This window comes from Mustela nigripes, chromosome 2 (assembly GCF_022355385.1).
Source record: "Mustela nigripes isolate SB6536 chromosome 2, MUSNIG.SB6536, whole genome shotgun sequence".
Taxonomy (NCBI): domain Eukaryota; kingdom Metazoa; phylum Chordata; class Mammalia; order Carnivora; family Mustelidae; genus Mustela; species Mustela nigripes.
The window spans coordinates 96,701,517-96,721,246 of record NC_081558.1 but is presented as its reverse complement, the minus strand read 5'-3'; the positions used below and the strand labels follow the sequence as shown (position 1 = coordinate 96,721,246).

The 19,730-nt window shown below is 47.2% G+C and overlaps 1 protein-coding gene and 1 long non-coding RNA gene across 2 annotated transcripts in view; one reads left to right on the top strand and one right to left on the bottom strand.

Annotated features, from left to right (window-relative positions):
- Positions 1–12,170: 12,170 nt before the first annotated feature.
- Positions 12,171–14,875, top strand: LOC132011842 (uncharacterized). Its single transcript, XR_009402447.1, has 3 exons — positions 12,171–12,259; positions 12,987–13,138; positions 14,800–14,875. It is a non-coding gene; the product is annotated as an uncharacterized LOC132011842 (long non-coding RNA).
- CLSTN2 (calsyntenin 2) overlaps positions 12,254–19,730 on the bottom strand; it is a 602,866-nt gene continuing 595,389 nt past the window's right edge. Inside the window, exons 13-17 of the mRNA XM_059391040.1 lie at positions 16,473–16,643; positions 15,891–16,036; positions 15,655–15,778; positions 14,735–14,919; positions 12,254–12,900 (exon numbers count right to left, since the gene is read on the bottom strand). Of these exons, the coding sequence (XP_059247023.1) occupies positions 12,700–12,900; positions 14,735–14,919; positions 15,655–15,778; positions 15,891–16,036; positions 16,473–16,643 (827 nt within the window). The 3' untranslated portion in view covers positions 12,254–12,699. The remainder of the gene's footprint in view (positions 12,901–14,734; positions 14,920–15,654; positions 15,779–15,890; positions 16,037–16,472; positions 16,644–19,730) is intronic.

The window sequence follows — 19,730 nt, the reverse complement described above, 5'->3', positions numbered from 1 at the left end:
GGATGGCATTCCAGGTAGCAGAAGCCACAGGAGCAACAGCATGGAAGTGGGAACGCTCGCCTTGTGTTTGGGAACACTAAGACATGGAACTCATGCTGGGGGACTGGGAGATAGGAAGATGAGAGCATAGGGGGAGCCAGGACATTGAGGACTTGGACTTGAGGCTTAATTTAGTTCAGCTTAATTAATTCTCTCTGAGCCCTTTCTCTCCTGGGCTCTGCACTAGAATATGAACATGGGTATGATTGAGATGAAACCTCGCCTGAGACTTATATCCATAGTTTGGTAGTTTAGAAGCTGGTTTTTGTTGGTGTGTATGAGTTTTTGCATTGGACCCTCTGTCAGGTTAATTTAACTTGAAGCCCTGTACTCGGGCCTGATAAACTAGGACTCTTTCAGTTTAAAGAATGGAGCTCATTTATCCCCGGAGATGAGGGGCTCCTAGAACTCCAGGGGCTTGTGAGGAAAGGGTAGGTTCCCAGAAGTCTCTGTAGCCTGTCAGCCTAGGAGGCACCTCCAGGGAGCTGCAGCAGTGTGATCTCCGGGCAGGCAGAGCGGCTGAGGAAGGAAGCTGGCAGCACAGGGCAGCAGTGCTGGGGGAGGAGGAGACACATTTGAAATAGATGAGTGGCAGTAGGCACAGAAAGAAGATGAGGAATCTATTAGACACCAGAACACGGGCCAGGTTGCTTTGTGAAAAAGGGAGCAGGGAGCTCAGGGCTCTGGGAGTGAGCTGCTACACTGGGCTCCAGGGAAGCCCAGGGACGGGGCATGAGGGGTGGTGTGTGTTTGACTGTGTGTGTGACCAAAGTGAAGATGGAAGGACAAACAGACAAAGCTCTCTAGGCTCCTTGCTGGCTCTCTGAGATGTAATGCAACAGTACAGTTTGGTGCGATAAACAGGCTGTCTTAACATCAGGCAGAACTCCTCTTAGGATGTGAATGATCTGTATTTGGGAGAAGATCCTGGTGAACTGCTTGGGGCAGAAGGACAGGCAGGACACCAGGGACTGAGGAAAAGATGACAAAGCTGCTCCTCAAAGAGAAAAAGAAAGGAAGTCGTCTCTTACGTCTAAGGAGGGAGGAGATCAGGGAGAGGACCATGACGAGGGGGCAGGCAGGCAGATGGCAGCTGGCTGGGGGAGGGTAGCCAGAGGGGGTTGAGCAAATGATGGTGCCTTTTGTGATAGGCGCTCGTTTCTGTGTCACATGCAGCGTGGCTCCTCTTCACCACCCCAGCACTGCTAAGAAAGCTGTTTTGGAGTTTTTCCTCCTGCTCTCTGAGCAAAGGGTAGGCCTCAGTCCTGGGTCAGGTCAGTATGAAACAGGAGGGAGACACAGCTGTAACTGTAACTCACAGAGCCCAGGGACTGCTCTGGGTCTCAGCCAGATCTAGTTGGGGAGGGGGACCCATCCTCGGGGGGGCTGCAGGGGCAAGGTGGAACCTGGGTGTGAGGAAAGGTCAGCATGGAGGAGGAGCAAAGAACAGGCTAGGAGAGAGACCAAGCTGGGCTCAGTCCCACCTGCCCCCTGGCAATGCCCATAGAGCCTCCGAATCTCCCCCCTTATGTTACTAGTGAGAACTGCCTGCTTCCAGAATTAAGACCAGACACGTAGGGCTCCAGCACTTGGTAGGCTCTAAGTACATGAGGCTTGTCTTTGTACTGGTCTCCAGTAGAAGGCTGCTGTGTTGTGTTCTGGGTATATAATGGCGTGCCCCAGTGGAGGCCTGATGGGGGCCAGCTTGCCATGTCACCACCCGTCCTGTCGCACACCCCTCTCCGCTGCACACAAGGATTTAGGATGGAGCTCCAGAGAATGCTGACCCAGCTAAGCAGTTCTCGGCACCTCGCCTCATCAGTCTGAAGGATAAAAACTCTCAGAGGTCATCTTTACTGTGAAATTCTAAAATCATATTTATTCTCCAATTCACAGAAAGTGTCGTAACGACCACCAGCATGAATCAGTTTGTAGACATTTACAAGTCAAGGCTGAAAATAAATATCTGTCTGTGTCGAATAGGCATTTAACAAATTACTTGGAAACTGCAAGAATCTTAATTGTTAGAAATTTAAGGTTTGTGACTCAAACATGGGTAAAATCACAGTCGTGGGAAGAAGCCCAACAGATTCCTGTGGTGGTTCTTACTTTCTTCCTATATCTTTATATACATGGAGATTCTCAGCATCCTTCACTCTGCATCAGCCCGGAGAGGGCAGGACAAGGGTTCAATGAGGAGAGGGGCTGAGGGCTGTAGGGAGGGGAGGGGGCATTTTCTCTGATATCTTTGACTGGGCAACCTCATTCATTGAGGAAGATGACACCGTGCTCTCCTGAAATGAAATTATATAAATGCATACAGCCCTTCTAATGAGATGCTCCAAAGTTTGCATTGTTTCACATCATACACAATAGTGCGTTTAGCAAATCAACACATTATCTAGATGGACATTATTCATCTGTTGGAGGCAGCTGGGAGAACTCAGAAGTCTGATATGCATCAGGCACACACTGGCTCACCCCTTGAGGTGGCCTCTCTAGATACGGATGATGGGAAGGGCTGAGAGAAGAAATCACTAGATGCCTTAGACTGGCTGAGCCTAGAATTGTTACATTTAGTTCTCAATGTGTCTTAATTGTGCCTGAAGTTAGCAACATACCACAGTGGTTAGGAAATGGCAAATGTAATAGGAGGGGAGCCCCCAGCCCTGTCCCTTGTAGAAATAGCTTGTTAGGTGTTATGCAGATAAGGTCTAAGTGATACAGACTCTATGCTGCATCCTGTCTTAAGTGATACAGACAGACCCACTATGTGTAGCATCCTGGCAAGAGCCTGCAGCCGGCTGGACATTGCTCTGAATCAGTCAGTTCAGGAAGTCCTCTCCTCATCTGTGTTGTGATGATCTAGGAGGGAGATATGGCTGACCTGCTTCCCTATGGCTCATTTAATTTGATTTATCAGTGAGTACTGAATCTTTACCATGTAGTGACAAGCTGGACCTTCCATTTCCCACTGCTTACTAAATTCCTACTATGTGCCAGGCACCATTCCCAGTGCTCTGAGAGCTAAAAGTGAATGAGGACAATAAGAAAAAGTGTAACATCCAAACCTGCCCTTCTAAGGAGTTGAAAATGTGTTGGGATCATTGACATCTTTCTATCTTACTTACTTCTGTATTTTATGTGTGTATATATATAAATATGTATATATTTCTATATACACACAGAAATATATATATATATATATATATATATGCATATGACACATCAATCTCTGTCCTTAGCCTACTGTCCCTGATAACTTATATTTAATGCATGAACTAATTTTCCAAACGAGTGCCCCACCAAGTCATTCTAAATCTTACCTTACTGACATTTATAATGCCCATGACAATAACACAACACACCTAACTCTAATACCTACAGATTTCCTTAAAAACAACCAACTTCTATGTGCAGTTTCTTTTCTAAAATCACCAGCTGGTTTTCTTCAATTTCCTTCCACATTGTCCAGCTGAGGCCACCAACAACTTTCTTGGAAGCCACCAAGGTCAGGATGGAAGCAATCAGGTGGATTGATCCATCATGACTAGTTCAATTAAGAAGGAAATCACCTTTGAACAGGCCAGACTTTGGAGGCATTGATAGGACTGCCTGTGGATCACATGGCCGGGCTTCCCCAGAGTTTGCCGAAACTTGGATCCAACTCTTGAGTACAGAGCAATGCTCTGGCATCCCGGATGAGTGTGTTCCTGTTCTGTCACTTTTCCCCAGCCTCATCTGCTCCCTGTCTAACTCTGCGTCTGCTTTCCCCTCCATCTCTCTTTCTTTGCCTTTTGAGTGTTCAGCCCTGGTATCAAGTCTAACTTTCTAATCTTCAAAAAGCATTTGCCTTATTTCCACCATTCGAAGTTTACAAGAGAAGATGTGTGTGGTCTCTTCTGAATCCTATACATTGGCCGCTCCTTTGCAGCTGACACAGGAGCTGCCTGGAGGGATGGATTTTTGTCCATCCTTTCCCAGGAGGGACAGACTTTTGTCTACAGGGGTGTGCATGCTTTATTCCTATCTGTAACTCACAAGCCCCAGTGGAGCCCTTTGTCACAGAGGCCCTAAAGAGCCCTTCCTAAGGACAGCTGACTCCTGGCCCTTCCCCTCCCTTTTTCACTGGGGCTGGACTCTAGCTGAGCCCTGTGGTTGGTTCTCTGCTCCTGCACATAGACACAGCCTGTGGGCTCCTTTCTCTGATAACTCTTTCTGCTGGGGAAAGAGCTCTTACCATAGTGTGTGTGCGTGTGTGAGCCGTTTCTATTCTGAAATGGTCAGAAAAGGGTTTGGGTAGCAGAGATGATTTTCATTTCAGGATAAGCATGATCATACTAAAGCCGGCACGTTTCTGTTGCCTGGGATTAATGTACGCCATCTGTGTTTTGGCTCTCCTCACGTCTCTTGTCCTCTTTTCCTTTGTCTGTTGGGGGTTGAGCTTCACCTTGACAGGTCTCTACAGAAAATCTGTTAAAAGGGGCTGCAGAGCAGCACAGGAGTATGGTCATTAACAGATTAGGACCCGTTCTCAGTCAGGATGCTGCCTAGGACCTAGAGGATGGAGCAAGTGGGCTTCTCAAGGCCCCTCCAACTGCTCTGTGCTTAGGGGCACCTTTTATTGGTTATAGATAGGAAGGGGCTGTTCTCCATCAACCCATTCCTGTTCTTTTTCTCCCCGTCTATGTACTTCCACTCCTTTCTCTGGTTTTATGAAGGATCACAACCTATATATTAAGAGAAAAGATGGTGAAGTCTTTTTCTATTGAAGCATCGTAATTTTTCACATCCTATCTATTTGCTGAGGTCAGGTGATCTCTGGTATTCTGTTTAATTGACCATTCATCAAGCCCATGCTGTGGGCTAGGTGCTGTGCTAAGCACCCACAGTGCTGGGATAGGCAAGTGACTCTTCTTGCCTTGACGAAGGAGCCTATGAGAGCAGATGTGGCAGGAGCAGAGGGCCATGCAGCCTCACACAGCCAGGTTTTCTGGGGCCTGGTCAGGGTCCCCAGTGGGGGCCTGAGCACCGTGGTTCTAGCTCATTCCACAGACAGTTCTCACGGAGTGGGTCTCAGACTCTGGAGATGTAACACCTCCACAGTCCAGAGGCAGCAGTTCCGCTCTGCTGCTCAGAATGGGAGGGACCAGCTGATGTTGAGACACTGTTCTCCCCTGTTTCTGACAAATGCAAGTGGCTGGTATGGCCTGCACAGTGACACACCTTGTGTGTCTCCCCTCTGTCTAGTCTTCCCAGTAAATGCCCCTCATACATTCTCTCTTGGCCTGGTGTCCTGGCTAGATTGGAGCTCCTGACCAATCTCTCACTGAACACAGATCTAAACTTGCCAATGAGAACAGAGCCCATCCTGCTCCCAGAACTACCCAAGGCCTCTCCACTCACGTCCTGCCATCCCATTCCTTGTCCTTTTGTCCCATGAGGGGCTTTGTAATAAGTGACTTAACTTCAGCAAAACAAAATTGTCTGAAGGTCTTGGGAGAGAGATGTTGCATCAGAGAATTTGCAAAGAGAGGCCAGGCTGTAAAGAAGGTTCTTTTGCACCTAAGGGACATGAACAGGAAGGAACTTTCCTCTCCCCTCTGGGGTCTGCTCTCTCCCACACATCTCACAAACAACTGACAAACTCTTCTGATTCTTTTTTAGCGTAATCTAATGTGTTAGAGATGATTGTTCTTGATATGGTTACTGTGCTCTCAGGGGATTGGTTGGGCATTTAATCAGAAGACCTTTCCATAAACTGGGCTGGAGACATGGAGGTGTCTTTTAGGGCATTTGGGGGAGAACTCAGCAAGGACAGGGGACGTAGGACCAGGAATATGCCCCTAATCAAGAGGGAACTGGGTTCTTAGGAACTGAAGAGCAGGCACGAGCTCTCGAAGGCCATGTGTCTGGGTTCCCTTCCAGCCCACTCCACCTCGTCCTTCCAGCCCAAGGCCCAGTGCCCCCGTTCTCTGACTCCCAGCAACCTGTATGTGAGGACAGATTCTATACCAGAGGTAGGTGTAAGTGACTGATAGAATGCCAGGGAGTTTCTCCCAAAAGGTTGTAGACTTTTGCAGAGCTTAAGCCATGAATCAAAAATCTAAGTCAGTAATTGGCAGACCCCAGGCCTCTGGGAGGTAGGGGAGAAGGGAGCTGGTGGGACTGGTACGTGTGCAGGTCCTAGAGGTTCGAAGGCCAACATAGATTCTGCCTGTGGAGAATGCTGCAGGTTTGTTTGTTTGTTTGTTTGTTTTTCTACTTTCAGTAACATACAGAATGAGCTCCTGCCCTTCCAAGAAAAACCATTCATTCTGTATCCAATTTTGTGTTGGGATTGTGACGCTGCATGACCCCGTTGTATTACAGATGGAGCAGCCCTGCAGTAAAGCTGGCAATGTCCTTAGATGACCCCACTCCACTTTCTGGGGGCCCTGGCAGCTCCACAGCATAGATGCTGTATGGGGACCTGTTTTCCTGCTGATGTAGGGACACTGCTACAGTTTAATCATTTCCCCAGAAATATGACCCTACAGAAGTCTCCTTATCAATGAGAATCTGGAAGGCGGCCTCCCTAGGGATGGGTAGCCTCACCACAGCCTTCTCTTAATCTTGAAAGAGGCCAAATGAGCAGGAGGTAACTCCTGCCCCCAGGGAGGAATGGAGTTGGTATTAGGCCCAAGGTTTCTTGAAATCACTACTTCAGGGAATATGGACTAGAGTCTGGAGGGCCCTGGAATGTTCGTGGGGAGCTCTGCTTTCACCCCCCTCTCTTCTACATTAGTAATTGACTCTTATTCTATTAATCATCTCCTTCCCGAGCCAGTGAAAGTCATCCTCACCCTGTACACCAGTGGTTTTCAAACTTAAGAGTGCATCAGGATCAGAGAGCCTTAAAACGTACACTGCTGTGCCCACCCCTGGTTTCTGATGTAGTAGCTCTTGGGTGGATCCCAAGAATTGGCCTTTCTTACTCATCCCGAGGAGCTACTCTGGTCCAGGGATGTATCTTGAGAGCCTCTGATCTACAGTGTCCCGTGACCCCTTAGCAGGTCCTCCAAAGTCAGGCCCTTCTTCCCTCCTCCGCTCTGACTTCAGTCCTCAGGGGTGTTCTTCACATCAGGCTTTTCATGTCTTTGGAACTTGACATATACCAGCCCCTGTACCTGGCTTACTTTCTAGGTCTGACTGCCTGGAATTCATATTGAAGAACTTCCTTTTGTCTACTTTCACCGAATCTCAGCCATCAGCCATGTGATACCCACCTTGTAAGCAGGGTGACTGGCTTTCATCCATAAGTGATCTGGGTCAGGCTGGGGCAGAATTAGAAACATGTAGGGAAAGCATTGCCTGCTTGCCTAGAGCGCTCCTCTGTTGGTCTTGGCAATGTGTGTGAGGGCTCCTAGAATCACACTGGCCTTCTAACTCAGGGAGGAGAACTGCCAAAGCAAGTTACCTCCCTCCCTGAAGTCCAAATTTCTGTCCGCACCAGTCCCAACTGCTGTCAGACCGCCTCCAACACCATAAAGGAAGCATGCCAATAGCTTATGAGACTGGGAGACCTGTCTGGGCAGGGCCACACCTCATCCATCCACCATCCCCCTGTTTCTGGCACAGGGCCTGGCACACCATGGGCACTTAGCAAGGATTTGCTGAATTACATTGAACATTGCTGCAAACACAGAATCCCATCTGTTCACTGATGGCATCCAGGGAATGTTTGATTGCTTTCTGGGGTGCTGGGAGAGGTACCTTCTTGTGTCTCTTTGTGTCGTCTTGGGATAGAGTCAAGTATGACTTCTAGTCCATAGCCCTTGTAAAGCCAGCTCTCCTTTTTAGTTGGTGCCAGAAAGAAAACTAGAGCAAGATTTATAAAGTAGGTACAGAATAAATGTATAAAATAAAATAAATAAAGGCAGGGCAATGAAGGTGCTGGAGTAGACTTCAAAACTTTCACTGCTCATTTCCTTTGCCTACAGCTGGGCAGCGGAAAATGATTACATGAAAATTAAATTGTGCCAAGGGCTTTGGCTTGTCAGCCTCAATAAAAGTCTGATGCAGATAGAGGATCCTGTACCATCCGTAGCCCTCCAGAGTATTTTGCAAGGCCTTTGGGGATCCCCCAAAGGCTTGAGAATGAGCTTACTTGAAAATCATCTACTTTTCACTGGTAAATTCTTTCAAAGAATTAAACCCACTCCTTCACTTTTTTTCTTGAAACTGATTTGGTTAATTTCATTGAAAGGATGGTTAAGAAAAAGTCCTCTTTTCTTCCTCGTGCTAATATTGAATCATAGAGCCACAAAGACTGCTAATTTTGAAATGTGCTGGGTAGGGCTTTCTACTGATTACGTTGCTATTGATTCAAACAGTCAAAAGTCTTTAGGATCATTTTTAGAGCAATGGCATGAGCAGGACTGAAATGGAAATCAGTCCAAGATAATGAACACCCCTGCTTAGAAATCATTATGGGCTGAGTCATGCTGGGAAGGCACTGTGCCTGGGAGTTGGCCCTGAGCTCAAGGGGGTTAGCGCTGAGTCGTCAGTCAGCTCCTGTACCCAGGGCTTGGTGTTCTCGATAAATGCTTGCCTGTGTTCAAGTCAATTTGACCAGTTAACAGGTGTTTTTTGTTGTCATTTTCTCACTGGAACATGGACATTTAAAAGAGCTTAATTAAGGGCAATGGAGTTGTTTGTTGTTCATTTTGGAGGCCAAGAACCCCTGGGTAGTTGAAGGAAGGGTGTAAGCAATCTACTTCCCTTTGGTGAATGGGAAGACTGCTTTCCTTGAACGTATGGTAGACGTGACCCACAGGTCAAATCTGGCAGGCTGCAGGGTTTTGTATGACCCATGGGCTCAGAAGAGTTTTTCAATTTTTAAATGGTCAAAAGTAAAAATCAAAAGAAAATTTCATGATGTGTGAAAGTAATATGGATTCAGATTTTCTGCTTTTTCAGTATTCATAAATAATTTTTTTGGAACATAGCCATATCCATTCATTTATGTATTATCTGTGGCTTGTTTCATGCTACAGTGGCAGAGTTGAATACTTGCAATGGAGACCATATGGCCTGCAAAACCCAAAATATTTACTGTTTGGCTCTTTATAGATAAAGTTTGCTGACATCTGCTGTATGTATAGGCATGGAGGATATTGCTTCCCGCCAGGAGACCTCTCCCTGGAGGGTCTGTGTCCACAAGGTACAGCTCTTGCTACCTGCAGAGATGCATGGTCTAAACCCTGCTTGATAGGATGATTGAGAACATTCAAGAAAGTGGTGATGAAATAAGATTCCACTCAAATCACATTTTTATCTACAGAGATTTGGACCTTGATCAGATTTAAAGCATTTGATTAACCTACTAGAATATGCTTTTGGTGTTAAGACAGGTGACCAACTGGTTTATTCCATTGAGCAGCTCATTCTGTACTGGCCTTCTCCATTTCAACCTCCTCTTCCTCCCTGTCACCTGAATTGCTTAAGAGGTTTCAGCCTATTTTCCAGCTCCAGCGAGCAGGTTCTGGTCATCCTCTTGGCAAGATAAGAAGTGGTCTGGCCTGTGGCCAACCTGGTCAGCTGTTCCTCTAGGGTAGAAGCATGCATCTGCTGCTTCTGATGTCTGGATGAGAGGCTGCATGGTGTCTGGGCCATCTGGGAGTTCTGGTTCCTGGACACCAGCATATGGAGCCTGGAAAATGCTTGGCTGATAAATGACATTTTTCGCTAGTTATTAGAATAACTGGTGGAGGGCAAGTTACTTTACTCACCACTCACCTGAATAGTCCCTGAAGCTTCTGCTACTTTTATATAATCACTCCTTCTGGTTGAGTAGGGCACTGGGACATGATAAATGCCCACTGACCCAGCAGTATTATTATGCTTCATCTTTGGAGCTGACGTGCAGTCTGACTTTGCACAACAGGAGTTGATGGAGAGGGTCCACACTTCTTGTTCCTATTGTTTCTCTACATCAATCTAGTCATAAACGATTCAACTCTGTGTCCTTAGCCAAGTGCCACTTTCATCTGATCTCCCAAATTATGCTCCAAATAACCCGCTCAACCATGTGTAAGTGATGCAAACATTGGAGATAGCCAGAGGGCATGAAGAAACCCTTCCCACCCACAACCAAACCAGAAGGACTCTGCAAGGTGCTCTCATGAAAATCAGACTTTGAATATTTTAAATAGAAGTTCAGTTGAAAAAGAATTGGTTGTGATGAGCAGTGGATATCGTATGTAAGCGATGAATCACTGAATTCTACCCTTGAAACTAATATTATACTCTATGTTTAGAGAATTTAAAAACTCGAAACATTAAAAATAATCTTATGAATAACAACAAAAAATTGGTTTTAAACCATAAATTTGCTTTTACTGCCATAATTTTGGGAGAATTTTGTTAGCTCCTAAGTGCCCACTGGAGAATCTTTTTTTTAATTTAATGACCGGAATGACGGGGACTAAGCAGTGTTAGAGATTTTCTCATTGTATATGTGCAGACACAGCCTGATACAAAAAGGGTGTTTTGGTTGGGAAAACTCATGAAGTGTCTATTTCCAGTCAATGAATATAAAATCCCAAACTTCTGCCTGCATTTTTCCCTGAGAAGGGAAAAATAAGAGCACTGATTTTGTGATTGTGTGCCTCTTCCTCCTATGGCTTCTCTCCCTGCTCTGTGTCTGTTTCATTTAATTTCTATGCCTGTTGGTTCCCCCTCTGCAATGATTATCTCCTTGGAGGGGAGGTGCTCATCTTACTCAGCTTTAGCATTTCATAGGGCTGCTGGTTGAGTGCTTAGCACATAGTAGGTCCTCAGCAATGCCTGTGAGCCATATAAATAGGAGTATATGTAGAAGCGGGGTGGTGGACACTGGACCAAGAGTGGAAGGTGGGGAGTCTGGTCTTGTCTTTAACTCTGAATGGCTCTGAGCAAGGTGCTGAAGCTCTGAACCCCAAAATGTGCCTGACAGTAGTTGTCTCAACTCCCCAGTGGAATTGTGGTGAGGCTGAAAGGAGGGAACAGATATGCAAAAACCACTTTCAGTGGTGGAAAAAAACTGCATCAGGTTAGTTTGCTTGAATCAGAAGGTTGCAGGGGCCGGTCATGGGTGGAGGTCAAACTAGAGGACACTGATGATGGACCCCCTTAAGCTCTGTTTCAGTGACATGGGGGAATAGTTGAATTCTCAACTTTCTTTTGAACCTGAATGCCACTGTGCCTAAGAGCCAGGCTCTGTGCCTCTGCCAATAGGGGCTGGGCTGGGGGAGGGTGAGAGGACAGGGGCAGATTGTACAGGCTGAGGACAAAGCCAGAGACATTCAAAACAGTCTCAGAGCCTTGTGGAAGTCTTAGAATGGCCCTGTTTTTGCCTGCTATTCTCCTGGTCACAAAAGAGCACAGACGAGTTACTATAGCAACCGTTCTCCTCTTGATGTGTCCATGTTAGGATGGAGGTGGCAGAGATTTTCTTATTAAAACAAGAAAGAAAGAAATTAGGTTTTCGGATATATTTGCCCTTCACCCAAAGTGTTGCTCCTTTTATGAGAAGGATAAAGAAGCAGCTGTTACTATCACAAATATGCTCCTAATTCCTAGCATTCAAATCTCCCAACTTTCATTTTAGATTTCGGCGCAGTTGATGACAGTCCAGATACATCTGAGAGGGATGCATTTTCTCAGGAGGCAAAACAGCATGAAAACAGGTGACGAGGGACCCTAAGGCTAGATGCTGAGAGCCTTGTCAACCACCGGCTGCCTTCTGGGTGGGGTGACCCCACCACCCCGTCCCCCAGTTCTGTGCCCACCATGATGCTCAGCTGCTCCTCATATCAGCCCTTCCTTCTAGTCCCTGGGTGCATGCTTATCATGCTGTCACCTGGGGCAGTGCCTCTGTGGAGTGCTTCCTGGTTCCTGTGATACCGTGTGGGGGCAGCCCCCAGCAGGGCAGCCAAGGCAGGCTGCCAGAGCGCTCTGGCTGGGGACCAGTCCCTGCTGTGGCCAAGGACCTCTTCTTGGTTTTGGACTTTTCATCTAAGCTCACATGACCTCAGAAAGGACAAAAGGAAAGGGAGAGTGAATGGGTGCATGCATGTGCATGACCCTTTCCCTGTACATTAATTCTGCCTCAACAAGGACTTTCCTGTAAGAACGGAGACCTCTTGTGTGTGTTATCTGACCATCTTGCCTGTGTGAAGCCATCTTGAAGAGTCAGGTAAGGAGAAACTGCTGGTCTATGTGAAAGAGGAGACAGGGGCAGGTGCACACACAGCGAGCTGGAACCCAAGGGCCCTGGGCACAGGGAGTCGGGGGGAGGTGAGCGACATAAAGGCTGACTTTCTCCCCAGCAGAGAAGAGCACAGGCAGAACTCTGCAGACTGGCTGACAGGATGCTGGCGGAGCCCAGGGCAGATGTGGGGGGCTACAGGACAAAGTCCCCCTAGAAGTCCCCACTAATGACAACCCTGGGAGTCTTGGACCCTTTGCAAGGCTGGGACCCAGGGAGTATCCAAGGCCTAATGGGTGGCTTCCAGGACGCTGGGGGAGGCCTGCCCAGACCTGTCATAGGAATCAGAGGCGACATGTGATAGACTTGGGCGTACATCGGGTGGGGCTTACAAAAGAGACGTGTGGGTGGGCATAGGCAGCAGGATGCTAGTAGGGCAGGGCCGAGTCGTCCCACTCCAGCTGGGTGTGCCTGGCTCCGCTCGGCCCGTGTCTGCCCCTGCCTATCCCTTCCTCCTCCTCTTCGTCTTCGCTGTCCTCTGACTCACTGCTGCTGGAGCTCACGTCATCCTCTACTTCCTCCTCCTCCTCCTCCTCCGTCTCTTCTCCACGCCCTCGTTCTTCATGTTTCTGGATGTTGGGGAGAGAAGGGACATGCTCATTAGGGGCTGAGCAAAAGCCACTTTGGAACTTAAGATGTTTCTCCCTCCACTAAGGCAACATTTTGGACCCCTGGAACAACTCTGCCTTCCCACTAAACCCATGGCACTGGGGACAGGCCTCCTGAATGGGGAAGTCCTCTGGTGAAAGGCAAATCAGAGGGCTAAGGACCAAGAAGAAAGAGCAAATTCCAAGATCTGGACTCAAGGTAAATGGTGGGTTTTAAATACAAGACATCGAAGCCCATCCCTTTCAGGCCAGGGTTTGCTTTCCAGCATTTCTGGAGCCTCTCTGTATGGAGCTTTCCAAGTCTTAAATGTAGCTTAAATGCTCTTTTCTCATGGAGGAGCATTCAGCCCATTTCCGGGTGAGATCATATGCTCTGGGAGCAGATGGCCTTCTAAGCCAAGGCGCAGGTGTGCTGCTCCTCAGAAATACTCCTTCGGAAAGGAAAGTTCATGATCTTCATTATCCATGCCCCCTTCACTATCTGAGACTTATGTCCTCAAACTCAACCTCACTCTTTTCCAGTTCCAGTCCTGCCCGATTTTTGGTGATTCTAGCAAAATTTTAGTTCTGGATTTCTATTTTGAGTTGATGAAAGAGCCATAAGAGATGTATGCCCTTGCATGGTTGCCTCCCCTCCCTGGAGTGGCTTCTTTTCTACCTTGCCTGCCTGCCCCCATTCTAACACATTCCTCAAGGCCTCCCTTAGGCTAACCTCCTCCAGGAAATCTTTTCTGAACACTGCCACCTTGATGGCTTTCCCTGATCATGCTTCACTGACCTTTGGCAGCAGCAGGTTAGCCCTCAGTAAGAACACTCAGGCCCCGGGCTCACACTACTCCAGGCCTCGGGGCTTGTTTCCCACAGCCAAGGTTCTGCTCTCCGAGGGTGGAAATGCTGGTGTACCCTAGGGCATGCTCAGCACTATACCTACACCTTATGCTACAAGCTGAGCTACAGCAGCAATGCTGGCTAGGATACCAGAGCATGAGGCCAACTCGGGGACCTTGGGGACCACATTGGGAGAATCTTCATGCCTCAGTGACTCCTTTGATCTTCCTCTGCTTTTCTATTCCTGCCTCTGCCACCACCGAGGACCCATAGGCAGCCCAAAGGGCACTGTGGTATTCGTATGTCCAGAGCTGGGGCCTTAGACACTTGTGGGTGGATGCTGGAGGTTGCTGGCTAACTGAAATGATAGGACGTTAGGATCCAGCAACCTTTAGTTAAATATTGGCACTGCTACTACCAGCTATCTTTCCTCTTGAACTTGGTTCCCACTCAAGAAGTGAGGATGAGAACCTCTGTTTCACGGGGACTGGTATATACAGAGCCCCCTGTGCACTGTCTGACTTGATGGGGGCTCAGTGAATGGCAGGTATTACTGTTGTGTTTTTGTTTTAGCCTATCTGAGCCTTTAAGTGAGCTCTGCAGGCAGCATGGAGCAAAGCCATCTAATTTACACTGTTAATCAGGAATTCAATACTGAGTCTTTAAGTGTTAGTCAGCTTTGAGTTAAATACTATGGGGGAGGCAAGGGAGAGACACCACATGGCTGCTTGCCTTAAGAAATGTCTGGTTCTGCTGGTAGGGTGAGAGCAATTCATGTATTTTTAATCAGTGAATGCAGCTGATGGGAAAATATGGTCCATGCAGGTGGAGTGGGCTGAAGGTGCTCAGAAAAGGCAAGGGTCAGTGGGGCTGGGCTAGTTGGGGCAGGGCTTCCAGCACAGGGAATATGGAGCTGGGGGAGGGGAAGCATCCTGCCTCAAGATTCCAGCCCCTGCATTAGGATCACCTCCATGGGGTTGACTGTGATCGTGAGCGCAGAGTCGTCCCAGTCCATCTCCGCTTCCTTGGCAGCCTCCGTCTCCTGGGTGAAGTGCTGGTGGGCAATCCGGACCCGGTACATGCCCATGGCCACGACAAACACCAGCATGCACACAGAAATGATGATGACCACTGTGGCGATGCTTGGGACCACTGGAACAAGGAAGGAATCCACATGACATGGTAAATGGAAAGACTAGCTCAGTCTTGGGATGGAATATGAAGGAAACACGCATGTGTAGGTTAAAATCTGCCCTACCACTTCTCAGCTGTAGATAGAACTCTGGGCCAGCACCTCACCCTGCTGGGGTTTCACTTTCTTCATCTCTATAATGAATTTAATAATTCTTACCCATGGGTACTTGTGAGGAATAAATCAAGTATTTGATGTACATTGTCTTCTGTCTTTTGCTTTCCCCTCAGATTCTGGTGTGGGGGTGGGGGGCTTCCACCGAGAGCCAAGCACTGTGGAATTTCACAGGGACAGACGCACCAGACAGTGATACAAATGGCAAGACTGGAAGTGAAGTAAGGGTGAGAGATTGCAATATGGTGTGTGCACGTGTGTGTGTGTGTGTGATAGCACATAGGAAGGGGCTCGGGGAAAGCATCACATAGGCTGTGGCTCTGAATCAGGCCTCATAGGACTTGGAAGACTTTACCCTAGCACTCCATACCAACCTCTGTTATACACTTGTAACTTCTTGCCCTAACTAGCCCCTTACTGAGGCTGTGAGGACCTCTGAGGTAGGGCCCACAGCTTTCCCATTTCTGGGTCCCTCCTTCAGTTCTGGGCACCTATGGCTGCTGCACCGTACCTGTTAGTGGATGGTCTTGAAGCACCATGACCAACTGATACCTTGAGGTCCTTCCTCCCATGCCACCTACCTGAACTTCGCTGGATGCTGTTCTGGGACTCAGGGTGGTGGACAGACTGCAGGAAGGGAGGCTGCACAATAAGGTGGTTGACGTGCTCCTTGTCTGAGACTCTGGCCTCATGGAGGACGCTGACCTAGGAAGAGAAGGGAGAGGTGCTGCTGACCAGGAGTGGCAGGTGGACCAAATGAACGAGGAATAAGTAGATAACTCTGAAATCCCCCCTAATGATGGCAGGACCCACTCACCTCCAGGTTGAACTCATTGCTAGCATAACGTCCATTGAGTTCTGAGCACTTGACTCTGAACCGCCGGGCCTCAAGGGAACTTGGATGCCAGTTGCGGTAGCGGATGTGATGCAACACCTGCTCATAGCGACTCATGGAGCCCACACCTGTGCCAAGAAACCACACCTGTCATAAGTAGGTAGAGGATTGGGGGGATATATGATGTGGCTTCTGAGGCTTGTGGTTCTCCTGAATTTATCTAGGGTATGGGTTTAAGATGTTTAGGGGCAGATGATGCATGGATACGGAAGTTCTAAGGAGCCAACTGAACTGACCCACAGGCTTTCCAGATGCATTAGGTGCTGATCAGAATGGTCCCATCCTGTCAAATGCTGCTATATTATTTGCTGAGATCAAACATAAGAGAAAGCATGCACTCACTTTCTATGTAGCTCACTGAAGGAGGGGCTAGCAGTCCATGCTCTGAGGTCAAAGGTCCCTAACTGACACCTCCTCTACAGGTGACAGAGCACCATGACACTCATGACTCCAGCATGAAGGTACTCAGAGAGCACCAGGTTAAGGGACTGAGTGTGTTCTTACCATAGATAGAGTAGCCTGCTGTGGAATTGGTGGCATCCAGGTGTCGCTGATGGAGCTCACTGTGGTTGAGTTCTAAGCACTCCTGTCTTGGGTCCAGGTCCCCTCCAAGTACCAAAATGTCACAGAAATCTAAGTTGTGAAGCATTTCTTCTAAGACTGCTGATTTGGGGGCTGAGGGAAGATAGACATATGGGAAATACAGGCACAAGGACAACTCAGACAGCAGGCTTGCATGTCCTATTCCTCCTCTGTGACCCACACCAGGGTCAGACTGGGTCAGGAGAAGAGACTGTGCCATCCCAACCACCATGGCTCAGATGGATGCCCAAGCATGCCCTGAGGTTGGGTGGCATAGATTTGTGTGAAGGGCATGAACATAATAGGCAAAAGCTGTGAATTTGTATACCAGCCATGGAGATACTTACAGTTAGATAAACTACACCTCTCAATTTCCTCATCTGTAAAGAGGGCAAGGGTCTTGAGAGGATTGAAGACCGTGTCTGGCACCTCGTAGGTGCGCAATAAATGACAGTTCTTATTTGGGACCAGAGAGAAGTGCCCTCCTCGTTTTCCCCATGTGGTCCTGGTGTGTTTATCTGTCACCCCAGCAGACCCTGAGTTTTTCAGAGGCAGAAGCACTTTTTGTTTGATTTTGTTTTTGTTTTTAATGACCAACTCCTCAATATCTAACCCAGGGGCTCATATGGCACATATTGCTACATATTGCTCAAATAGAGAAGCACAATTAATATAATTAAATTTATATATATATATATATATATATATATAATCTCCAAGTAGGGGGAAAAATATGTGTGTGTATATATATATATATATATAATTTTTTTTTTTCCTACTTGGAAACCTTACTTGACAATCTGTTGGTCAGTCTAGCAATCCTGGCCTGATTTTATGACCCCAAATTTCCTAAAGAGACATCTGAGTATTTGAATGCTAGACATATTGGCATTCTCAGCTTAGAGAATGCCATCTTCTGGGGAAGATGGCAGAGTAAAAGGACCCTAAGTTTATCTCATCCCACGGCTATACCTAGGTAATACCTAGGAAAACAACCTGAAAACAACCTGAAGTCTGGCAGAACAAATTCCACAACTAAATGTAGGAAAGAGACACATGAGAGAGGGTAGGAAGGGAAGAGATGTAGTCAGGAGCTAAATGGGTCTGTGGGAAGGAGGGGTGCCACAGACATAGAAAGGGGAAAAACACAGATCCTCATACCAAACACTCCAGGCACATGGAAGACGAATCCCCATAATATTTGGCTTTGAAAACCAGCTGGGCATAATTTCATGATTTGTTACAAGCAGTAGGGCTTAATACCGGGAACATTAAAAATCAGTGGGCTTGGCTCTGGGAGAGTGGAAGATGAGAGGAAGCTCAGTCCCTTCCCCTATAGAGGAAGCACAACAAACAGCCTGTGAAAATATAGCATAGAAGCAGCAGTTTGAAAAATGCCTGGGTTATATGGAAGGGAGGTTTGTTTACCAATCTCAGAGCATGTGTCAAAGGGACAGATCACTGGGCAACTCTTCCAGGCGTGTGGGCACCATCCCCTCCCCCACACTTCCCACCTAGAGACACAGACACCTGAGGGAACCAGCACAGTGCCAACAGATGCTACCCAAATTGCTAACAGTGCAATGATACCCAGGTTCTCCTGCAGACATGCCCTCTCCAGCAAGGCCTCCACTCCCTCCCATTGCATACCTGCATAAATCTTCCTAAAACCAAGTTCTCTGAACCAAGTTCTCCTGCTGATCAGCCCCCTCCAATATGACCCTGGCCAGAGCCCCTCCAAAGTGGTGCCACAGGCCTGGCACTGTGCAAGCTACCCTGAAAGGGACCAGCACCAATCCCAAGTGATTCCTGCCCCAGGGAGAAGGGAAGATAACCACACATACCAAGCCTCAGCCCCAAAAGTAGGCTGGGGGCAGACCTCTGGTCTGACTTTAGGCCCCAACCACAAACCAGTGTCTTAAGGAACAACACAGGGAAATCACCCTGCAGGTTGATGCTACTGTATCTCTGACAAATGCTTGGTCTGATTCAACTCAAGCCCAATACCCACCCAGACTGACTTAACACCACAGGGAAAACCCTGCTCACAATAGGCAAAGAAAGCCCTTGCAGACCACTGAGCTGAAGGCAAAAGCAGCTCAGCCATGGCGATAGGTCACACAGAACATGCATAGGAGATACTATCGAAGCCCCAGTTTCTGGTGAACAGGGGACACTACAGGGCACTACAGGACATGTTGATTAGGCCACTACTTTCAAGAGCAGGAGACCTTGTGGACTCTCCCAACACACAAAAACACACAGAGGTATAGATAAAATGAGGGGAGAGAGGAATATGTCCCAAATGAAAGAACAGAACAAAACCATAGCAAGAGACCTAAGCAAAAATGAAGAGTACTATTCAGATGCTTAACTGGCTGAGCCACCCAGGCACCACAAAGAGAAAATTTTAAAAACAGTAAGAGCAAAGAAAAGAGTTACATATAAGGAAAACCCATAAGGCTATCAGCTAATTTTTTAGCAGAAAGTTTGCAGGCCAGAAGGGAGGGGCATGACATGTTCAAAGTCCTGAAAGGAAAAAAATCTGCAACCAGGAATACTCTATCCAGCAAGGCTATAATTCAGAACAGAAAGAGAAGTTGAGCTTCCCAGAAAAACACAAGTTAAAAGAATTTATGACAACTAAACCAGCCCTACAAGAAATGTTATAGGAAATTTGCTGCATGGAGTAAGAAAAGTAAGAAGCACAAAAGCAATAAACAAAGTATATCTATAAAAATCAGTCAAGGAACTAAAAAAAGTCTACAAAATATGACACCATGTACCTAAACTGTGGGGGTGGGAGGGTGGAGTAAATAATGGGCTCAAACTTAAGTGACCCACAACTTAATATAGATTGCTATATGCAGAAGATGTTATTTATAAACCTAATGATAACCATAAATCAAGAACCAGAAGAGATATGCAAAACATACAGAGAAAGGAATCCAAGTATATCACTAAAGAAAGTCAATACCCCATGTGAGAAGGGAGCAAGAGAAGAAAGGAATAAATGAGAACTACAAAAAGAACCATAAAGCAAGTAACAAAATGGCAATAAGTACATACCTATCAATAATTATTTTATTTTATTTATTTATTTTTAAAGATTTTATTTATTTATTTGACAGAGAGAGATCACAAGTAGGCAGAGAGGCAGGCAGAGAGAGAGAGAGAGAG